This window comes from Fusarium vanettenii (assembly GCF_000151355.1).
Source record: "Fusarium vanettenii 77-13-4 unplaced genomic scaffold NECHAsca_178_unmapped, whole genome shotgun sequence".
Taxonomy (NCBI): Eukaryota; Fungi; Ascomycota; class Sordariomycetes; order Hypocreales; family Nectriaceae; genus Fusarium; species Fusarium vanettenii.
In genome coordinates this window covers 3,715-13,858 of record NW_003315712.1, presented here as the reverse complement: position 1 = coordinate 13,858, position 10,144 = coordinate 3,715, and the positions used below count along the sequence as shown (strand labels likewise).

Here is a 10,144-nt window from a genome sequence, read left to right as displayed (position 1 = left end):
CGTTATAGTACTAGGGATAATAAGTCTTTTGCCTCCGATATGATCACAATGGTTATAGACGGCGACTATATTTCGCGTAGGGGCAGGCTCCGGGAGTTAACTAGTAGTGCGATAGCTAGGTACTAGTAATCTACCGCCGCGCTAAGGTTCAGAGCCTAAAATTAATAGTAAACTTTTATAAGCCTCGTTATTATTTACTAGTAAGCGGGGGTAATAGCTTACTAGAAATAATTTTAGGAAAGGGTTTACTAGTAATACAATAACCCTAGACTAATAAGATATAATATTAATAGATTATAATTACTAGTTAGTATAACTAAAAGAAATGCGTGGTTCTAAATTTCCTAGTAAGCGCTAGGGATAGTTAGCGGCGATTACTAGTAAGTACTAGCGAATAAGATTAGGTAATAGTAAGTGGGAATCGGAAGGCTATCGAACTAACCAATAAGCGCTAAGGGTAGGGCAAACTAAAAACAGAAACTATTCTTATACCTGCCCTTTTATGACCCTGCGAAACATATATGCCCCTCCTTAGTAGCACCTAAGTTCGCGTTTCTATCCCTAAGCCAAAAGAGGAGCCGAAGAGACGGCCTATAAGAAACATTAACCCGTTCTAGCATAATCTTATTCTCGAGGAAGTATTATATAACCGCCAGAAGTACATATGGCTCGCGTCTGCGCGTCCTGGCGGGCACTGCTCATAATGCATGGATCGCAACTACCGCCCTATCAATATATCACGTTTGTTTGAAAGGGGCACCTCAATTACCGAGATAAACGATATGTTCCAGCTCATGGATATCGATAGCGAGCAAATCGTTGCGTACCCTGCGTCTAAGACGACAAGCAAAGCCAACTTTACTTCTAACTTAGCACACACAGACAGCAACGCTTATAAAGCGGCTTTACATAAGAAGCCAGGTTTTGGGTCTAGAGCTTAGGAGAAACCTCCCACTAGCATCTGGAACTCAGTGCGCTTAGAGACACGCCGAAATGCTCCCTATAGGGTATCACGTGGGCGGTACGATAAACAGAAAAGGAAAGTCTCATTCGCAGGTTAGTAATTTTATATCCTAAAACGAAACAGTCAGATCCGTCGCCGACTACCCAAGGCAAGCCACAATTTTCGCAAGTTAGCTTATATGACGATGTTAGGCCAAAGGTTGGTCGGGCATGATCCAATGGACCTCTTCGCCCAAAATTGCGTAAAGACAATGACAGACTGGATCTCATTGCTTAGCAAAACCACAATACCAGGCGATCTCGAAAGCTCAGACCCCCGGATCATTTCTGCTTTCAAAGTTATAGATAGGATCATTTATGGACAAGAAGGAACGTACTTACTGCGACGACTAGCTTACGTGCAGTTAATACAGACATTTACCACGCTCGAATCCAATATAAGATCAGAGAGGGAAAATAGACGGGCACCACGTGAGCCTTATTATCGCGACGCGACCGTTGCCATCGATATTTACATAAAGGCTCAGGAAGACCGTTCACATCTAGACGCTTTGAGACGTGAGCTAAAAGAACGCAAACGAGCTAGCAGAAGCTGGAGCGACCTAGCGGGGCCATCTCCACTCTTCACCATGATATATTCGGATGCTACTGAGCCGGTCGTGTATGCTATGACCCGTCCTCAAAAGATTTATCACTGACTCTTAGAAGGCGGGACGTTAGAAGATAAGATAGTGCAAGCCTAAAGTTGGTGGCGGCATGTGTCTTAGAGCGTTCAGATAAGGCTATTCGTATTTGTACTCTGCTCACCGAGAGTGCAAAATGGGCTGTTAGAACCGGTTGTTTAGTTAATATGCGGCAGATTGCGGCTATACAAATAAGGGAAGTTCTTAAGTAGTTGTTTGGGGGCGCAGGTGCCGCTGTCCCTCCAAGCTTTGGTGTTAGTATCGGGAGTGCGCTGGGCTCTGGCTCTTACAGGGGCCTGGTTTAGGAAGCGTGTTTTTAGATATAATGTTAACGGAGCGCTGGGGACTGGTTGCGATGGGGCGCATTCATGGCCGATTGCTAGGAGGAGACATGGGGCTAGGAGCTACGCGCGTGCCGGGCGCGGTGGTAGTGTGCTCGGCTCTGCTTGCCATGAGGCGGCGCATTCGGAGCGAGTTGCTATAATGCGCTCCTAGGGCCGGGCGCTGGAAGGAGCGCTGGCTATAGGGTGCTGGGCTTGCTGTCGGACCTTGGTGATAAGCAAGGCCCATTGACCTCTCGGCAACTATTATGAGAGAGTTTTCTGCCAATAGAGCTGAGGGAGACTCGCTACTCGTATTTTAATCTGGCCTCGTTTAATACATTTTGTCTTTAAATAAACCGTTTCTATATACATATTAAAGTCTTATGTTTCGCAGCGTGAAGGATCTTGTAGTCGAGCGCATAGACAGCAAAAGATCCACATACGCGTCATAGTTAACTAGACACCGAAGGTTATATAATCGGCTGAACACCAACCCCGCAGTAACCACCTAGAAAGTCTCGCCGGTCTTTACTACCATCACACCATCTCCTAGCGCGCCAGGTTTCAGGTTTCGTGACGATGGCAGACGGCCTCAGCATCGCTTCTAGCGTCATCGCACTTATTGCTTTTGCCTTCAAGTCCAGCACCGTTCTATATACGACAGTCCGCGACTTCCAGAGCCAGGATAAGAACGTCCGCGCGCTCAAAAATGAGCTATCCGACCTTAGAGGGGTTCTGGAGTCACTCGCTAATACGGTTGATAACAATTCGAACGTCAGTTTTGATGCTCTAAAGCTTCCTTTACTTCGCTGCGGCAAGACTTGCGAGGAGTATGGCGCTCTCATTGCTCGGTGCACGAAGCATTCCGGCTCATCTCGACCAAGCTTACGGGATTAGATCAGCCAGTAGTACCTCAAAGGAGACATAACGGATTTCAGGGAGATGCTTGCTGGATATAAATCCACTATCAACATAGCGCTGGCCAATGCAAATATGTAAGGAACAAACTCTAGGCCTATATTTGCGCAGCTAACTAATGGATAGTGTTTTCTAGACGCATGGTCTCCTTAATAACGCCTGACGCACTTGAAGAATACAAGGACTTAATACGCGATACGTCGAGCGATCTACAAGAACACATGACACGATTGGACGAAAGAGTGCGGGCTTTAGTTGCTTCCGAGGCTGATGGTTCCGTCCGAGATGCGCCTGAGTGGATGGCTATGGTGGAGGAGAAGCAGAGTACTTAGGAAGGGTTAAAGATCTATTCACAACTGTCAGCCCAGATTGAGCAACTCGAATCGGCCTCGAAGGAGCACCCGCAGTTCTTACAGCAGCCCTCAGCACACAAGTTCATTAGGAGTGGCTTAGGTATCGCCAAAGGCTCTATCCAATCCCTGGTATCGCAACTCCAAACCCATGAGAATGACATTGACAAAAGAATGGAATCGATGAGGTCTACAGTGCCCTTATCTGAGCATGAAGCCACCCAACTTGCTCAGCTCCAAGAGACCAAGGAGAGCCTTCGCCAATGCATGAGCGTTGTCGCTGATGCGGGCGAGACTTTGACCAATGAGCGATGCAACATTTTCGAAGACATCACAATGGCTGATAGCAGCTACGGCATTTCGGTCTCGACTGTGAAAGACCTCGTTGTTGCGAGACGCCTTAATTTGAGCGGCCAGGCCCGTTACTTGGGTGGGCAGATAAGCGATGAGAGCTACCAGAAAACAATCGACGGCCTGACACACCTGGACTTAGAAAGTGCCAAGTCATATGGAAAAAGCGACAGGAAAACGTCCTTTCCTCATAGACCGAACAATAGAGGCGTTGTGTCGGATGGGTTTGAGCATTATGGGCGTGGGCATCGCCTGCCGGACAAACAGTGATAAACTAGGTCGCGTGGATATGGGTGTACTTAGCCGCGTCATCCAGAACTATATAAAGAATCTAGGTCTAGAATGGAGGTTCTTATTGACAACGGTATGATATATTCATGATATGATAAGAACATCCCCGTTTCGGCAATGCAGGCACTTGCCATTTGAGCGACGAGAATGATCGGGCGACAACCCCAAGTCATAGTTAACTAAGACAGACTAAGCAGGTGGCTATTAGGGTGGAGTTCCCTAACCCCGCATCGATAAGAGCCTAATCCACGGTGAGTAGTGACGACCATGCGGGAGGCCGACCACACCTTTATTCCCTCAAGTTCGAGCATAACTAATGATAGCGGATCCGCTTAGCGTTGTTTCTAGTCTTTTGGCTGTTGTTACCGCCACGATCTAGTCTAGCAAGGTGCTTTACTAAACTATTTAAAGTTTTAGGGACCATCCTCGGTCGGTTCGGCAGCTAAGGGACGAGCTCGACGCTCTCGCTGGCGTCCTCCATTGTCTAAAAGATTCCGCCAGATATGAACCCTCTATACTCATCCCACTGAAGCTTCCACTAGAGCGGTGCACTAAGGCCTGCGTAGACTTTCGCAAGCTGATAGTCAGGTGCACTAAGCACTCTGGAGAGGAGGGAACCACCAGCTTCAGAGACTGGGCAAGACTTAGATACATGGACAATGACATCAACGGTTTCACGGCGATGTTGGCTGGCTATAAGGCCACCATCGCTATCGCTCTCGCCGATGCAAACCTATTAGGTAACCTGTTCCTTGTGCCAGCTACTTGACTGACCTAAGCGATCAGACATTCAAGCACGGTAACCCTCCACGTCCTAAACGAATACAAAGACATGATCCGAGACACGAAGCAAGACCTTGAGGCCCATCTCGAGGAGGTCACTGTCAAGTTGCAGTCTCTGACTAGGGATAGTAAAAGCTCCCCTAGATAAGAACCCGCCGACATAGAGCGCTTTCGAAACGAGCGGGAGACAACCGAACAGTGTCTCGAAATTTGCTCGCAGGTGTTGTCACATATCAATGGGCTGCGGCTTGTGCCGGTGGCCAAGGGGGAAGCAGCAAGCGGTACTATATCCGTAGGGCTATCGACATAGGACCTGACTCGTGCACACATTATGACTCTCTCGATACTGAAAGACTGTTGCGATAAACTTAGTGATACGCTAGGTCGACTGCGAGCCCTTAAAGAAGATACTAAGGGTAGACTCCAAATAGTGGAGGTTGCACTGGAGCAGAATAATACAAGCCCGGCCTAGGAAGTACGAAATGAGACCCGAAGTCTTGCAAGGGAGTTTAATAGTGTACGGCAGTGCCTCAGTATTTGCTCTAATGTATCTATTTGGGTCAACTCTGGCAAGGTTCATACGCTGGAGGATATTACGATAGGCAAGGATGGAAAGTAGATGCTTATTGCTACCCTCGGAGAGCTTTTTGACGCGAGACGGGTGCAACTAGGCCAGGGAGCAATGCAGGTAGTAGCGTCATCTTCTGATGTATCGCTGCAGGAGCTGTTTAGGGCGCAGAGCAGACGATAGTTCAATTGAGGTTTTAAATATAAGCGTAAGCTTAAACGAGCTTAATATAGTTTATCCTTAAGGCTCAGCTATTTGTATGCCTTCCTCCGGTTCTGAGTGGCCGCGTGAAGCCTTGAAAGGAAGGCGTCGCAAGTTTATTATCGGTATGCGATTCGGGCGCTCTAGGTCGATTCCGGATAGCCTCTGTAAGCCCCTGAATGGATATATCATTTATTGTTCCCTTGCATTGCTAAGAGTTGTCTTTGAGCTCCACACGACGGGTATCGTAGAGATAATTCTCAGTCGATACGAATAGTTAGACCGCGTCTGTGTGAAGCTTTACGTCGTGGGTATGGTGGGTCAGAAGGGTGGCTTGGTCGGGTGGTGTTTGAGGTTCGCTTAAAGATGGGAGGCCACCTGATAGATCAGGCGAGCCCAGTGAGCTTAGGGGGCGAGGGTCCTGATTCATACTTTATGTAACGCGATTGCTAGACGCGCAAGGTAGCATAGTTCGAGCGCTATTGCTGTTGTTAGTTGAGAGGTTTTGGGGGTTAAGCTAGTAGTAGAGTACTATAAATACCTCTGGAACGCGATGGCTAATATGCCCGTCACGTGAGCTCGTTAGCCGTATCATATGACCTTTGATAATATCATAATCTCTTCTTTGCTGATAAGATAAGATTTGTTGGTTACATAGTGTTTCGCCATATGCTAATAAGATTATTAAATCGTAGAATTATTATTAGATAGTAAAAGACGGGTAGAGGATTACTAGTCTATATTTCGAAAAACAAATAGAAATAAGTAATAGGTCTTAACCCGAGCTCCGGGCTCGGAGAACTACCCAGACTACTAACCTATAAGGCCTTAGTATTATTAGCTATGGTATAAAAACCTCTAATAGAAAAAGGTGGAGCACCCCGGCCGGCTATATAGGCACCTCCCCTCTACTCATATTGCTCTATGTCTTAGCGATTAGCGACGGCTCTAGATACTAGGAGACTCGATACCATTATCTGAAACTAATATCAACGTCACAATTACGTTTATATTATGATCTATCGAGAGGTTGCTATAACACAATTAAGGTGAGGGTATTGAAATAGTAGTCTAGATAAGACGCTAGAAATAGGGGGGTTGTCTATGTCCTCGGGATAGTGCCCCTGCTTAGTGACAGCTTGCTCTGAGATAAATCAACGTAAGCGACGTTTAATCGCTTTAATATGGGCTAATATATGATACCACCTATTCTCAAATCTTAACCTATATCGTTAAAGTTGGTGGGCTAATGACGAACGATGGGAGCCCACTTTAAGAAACGAAAGGATCTCGGGATTTTATTTGCTTCTAAACGATATAGATAAATTTAATCTGGACTCGACTCCATCAACTAGGAGCCGCAAGCTTCGATGATAGTTAGGCCTAGGAGTTGGTTCCTGGGGAGCCATGTGGTGTTTGTAACCCCCCTGCCCAACCTAGTGGCGCCACTACGTTAGTTTAATATAAAGCTAAATTAGATCCTCGCGGGGAGCATCTGGACCGCGATAAGAGCCGGATTCATCAATTAAGGTTTAGACCTAGCGGCTCTTAATACCACATTAGAAGCGTAATTACGAGTATTTTCACGGCTAAATAATCAATCTTGCAGGTTACGCGTACAAGAAAAAGAAGAAACGGGCCTCATAGTGCTCAATCAATTTAAAAGAGGAGAGGAAATGAGTTTTTTTTGGGCCTACTCGCTTACCCGATACACCTGACCTATAGGCCCTGTCCCCTACCCTATTGCTATTCTGAGCTGAGCTGAGCTTTAGAAGGGGCTCGCCTAGGCTCAGTACCCCTCTTTCAATCTTCTGATTTCTCTATTTTTACTTTACTAACACCACGATATTAACAACCGCCACCATAGTCCAACATGGCAGGCAGTAGCCCAAAAAGCCCATCTGCCGCATCGCCTCGGTCGCCTCAATCGCCTCAATCGCCAGAGGCTGACCAATCACCAGAGCAGGTCTAAGTGGGCGTCATCGAGGCTGATGAGGAAGTAGGCGAGGAGGATCCCACTCTGGGATCCGACGCTGAGAGCTCTACCGCTTCCCTGAGCTCGAGCATTCTTAATTACCGCACCATCAACGGCAGAACGTACCACAGCGAGAAAGGAAACGCTGCATACTGGTAGGCGCTAGTCTTGCCCTTGAAGTGAGCCCTGCTATCTGACCATTCCGCCAGGGGCGCCAATGATGAACGTCAAAGTGAAGCTATGGATATTAGGTAAGTTGAGGACTTTTTGCCTTCAAGTTTGACTATTAAATCGTGCCCGGCCCTGACGATTTTTTAGCCACCACATGTGGACCCTGTCCTAAGATGGAGCACTTCACTTGGCTCCTTTGAAGGATGATATGTAAGTACGTCCATATATCTTCAGCTAACACCCAGGTCTGTTTCTGACCGTGTCGTCATATATTAGAAAGCTCTTGATATTAGAACTAGAACCGGCAAGTGTAGATATCTCATGACGTGCCTAATCGCTGTGATCCTAATATCTTTGCAGGTATATGGGCTATGTGAGTTTGGCTGCTGTTCAACGAACGATTCTGTCCTGATGACTTGCGAATTAGCGATTTCGCCGACGAGTACCCCTAGTGCGAAGTTATCGGCACCGATATCTCCCCTATTCAGCCAGGCTGGGTCCCGCCTAACTGCAAATTGTAGGATACTATACCCCCCCACCAATTAATTGCTTCGTTTTTTAATCTTATTATTAGCGAGATCGAAGATTATAACTAAGAGTGGACATTTGACGCAGAGTCTTTTGACTACGTGCATTTCCGCTACCTAATCGGATGCATCCCTGACTAGATAGCACTATTCAAATAGGCATATCGGGTCCTTAAGCCAGGTGGTTAGATCGAGAGTTTCGAAGTCTCGCCAACTATGGTGAGCGACGATAATACCGTTGCGCCGGATTCTGCCCTGGCCCAGTGGGATAAAATTTTTATCGAAGCTTCAAAGAAGATGGGAAATAGCTTTACTGTGGTTACTAATTAAGTCCAAAGGCCGGCTATGGAGGAGGCTAGATTTGCCAACATCAAGGAGTGGAATGGCAAAGTAAGTTCAGCTATCTTATGACCGTTTGGTATTTAGCCAGGATATGCTAACAGTATCCCAAGTGTCCCATGAGCCCTTGGCCCAAAGACCCCAAGCTGAAAGAAATAGGCCGCTTCGGCCAAGTCTATGGCACCCAAGACCCTGAAGGCTTTATAAACTTTGTCGCCACCTTTCTGGGGTGGACGCCCGAGGAGATCCAAGTCTACCTTGCTCGTCTCAGAGGCGAGCTGCGAAACCTAAAAATCCACCCGTATGCCTTTCTTAAGACGGTTTGGGCGCAGAAGCCGTTAGACGCTGAGCCGTACACGACCGAGCCGGCCTAGACGGGGAAGGCTGAGGAATATACTGGCGAGTGGGTGTGTTTTCCGAATCTTTGGAGGGGCCAAGTCTACTTCTCTATTCCTTTACCCTCCTCGAGATTGATCTAGTAGCGAGAGGTTTGAGAATTTACTACGTTTTGACTACTATGTAGCTTTCTGTCTCTTTCCTGTCCCTGCCGCCTCTGTTGCATAAGCAACTTAATAAGCTTGATCGTCGTCCTGTGGGGTCCATCAGGTCGAAACAGAAGCACGGAGCAAGCGTATCGCGAAAAGCCATAATCGTTCGCTATAGGCCAATAAGATTACGATAAGATATGGCTAGTATCTAAAATCGTAGTCATCTATTATTAGATAGTAAAAAATGGGTAGAGATTACTAGCCTATATTCTTAGTAGTAGGCCTATTTTAAGGACCCTAAGCTTAGGGACCTAAACTAGGCAGCTAATTTAGTGGTTAGCCGAAATCGTCGAATAATTATTAACTAGGAAATGTCGCCGACGAAGTTTACTCGAGAAAGACGATGAATCCCGATCTAGGAAGACTTGATGGTGGGGTTTGTCCGAGATATTCGAGTAAATATCCCTAGCGAATTTTCGCTGGCAGAGTCTACTCGAGGTTTTCGGATAACCCTATTTAGCGAATTATCGTTGATAGGGTCTGCTCTAAGCTTTCGGATAGTCTTGTCTAACGAATTATCGCCAACCGGGTCTGTTCTAAATTTTCGTAAAACCCTCTTGAAGGAAATGTCGCTAAAGAATCTTATACGAGAATATCGATGAAACCCTGCCTAAGAAATTTCGCTGCTAGAGTCTACCCGTTCGTTTCGGAAAATCCCTTCTCTTGGTCCCTCAAGCCACTATGTCTCTCGCTGAACTGGTTGATCTCCCTATCACCTATGAAAACCGTCGGCTAAGCTACCGATAGTTTTTTTCTATGGGAGAATTTTTTTACGCTAGCAGACTATAGGGCAGCTAATAGTTTTTTTCTCGACTAGCTAATAGTTTCTAGAAAATAAGGTTCTAATAGGGTTAGGGTTAAGAAAATAAGATATATATAACTTTAAGCTATAAGAATTTTAAAAATAAAGTCCTTTTCTTAATAAGATTTTTCTAGAATTAATTATTAATTTATAAAGAAAATTAAGAGCAATTTTAATAAGGTAATCAATATAGCTAGCGCTACGCTAAAATTCCCTAACTACCGCTATTACCTAGCTACCTAGCCATATTAACTACCTCGCTAGCTATAACTAAGGTAATTCCTTAGCTAATAAGCTTTAACCTCTATTCTTCCTTTTTTATTTACTCTTTTATAAAGACTCTAACTTTTC

General features: G+C 46.0%; 2 protein-coding genes across 2 annotated transcripts; both read left to right on the top strand.

The window, feature by feature from the left end:
* Window positions 1-2,548: 2,548 nt before the first annotated feature.
* On the top strand, window positions 2,549-3,891 carry NECHADRAFT_98466 (uncharacterized protein; the record flags this gene model as incomplete). The annotated part of the gene is made up of 4 exons (XM_003039084.1): window positions 2,549-2,820; window positions 3,024-3,211; window positions 3,251-3,767; window positions 3,867-3,891. 4 exons carry the CDS (start codon window positions 2,549-2,551, stop codon window positions 3,889-3,891), a joined length of 1,002 nt encoding a protein of 333 aa, XP_003039130.1.
* Window positions 3,892-7,304: 3,413 nt separating this feature from the next.
* Window positions 7,305-8,817, top strand: NECHADRAFT_98465 (uncharacterized protein; the record flags this gene model as incomplete). Its single annotated transcript, XM_003039083.1, has 10 exons — window positions 7,305-7,397; window positions 7,428-7,561; window positions 7,616-7,638; window positions 7,751-7,787; window positions 7,854-7,887; window positions 8,030-8,094; window position 8,193; window positions 8,294-8,422; window positions 8,456-8,494; window positions 8,557-8,817. The coding sequence occupies 10 exons, from the start codon at window positions 7,305-7,307 to the stop codon at window positions 8,815-8,817; spliced, it is 816 nt and encodes a 271-aa protein (XP_003039129.1).
* Window positions 8,818-10,144: the final 1,327 nt, after the last annotated feature.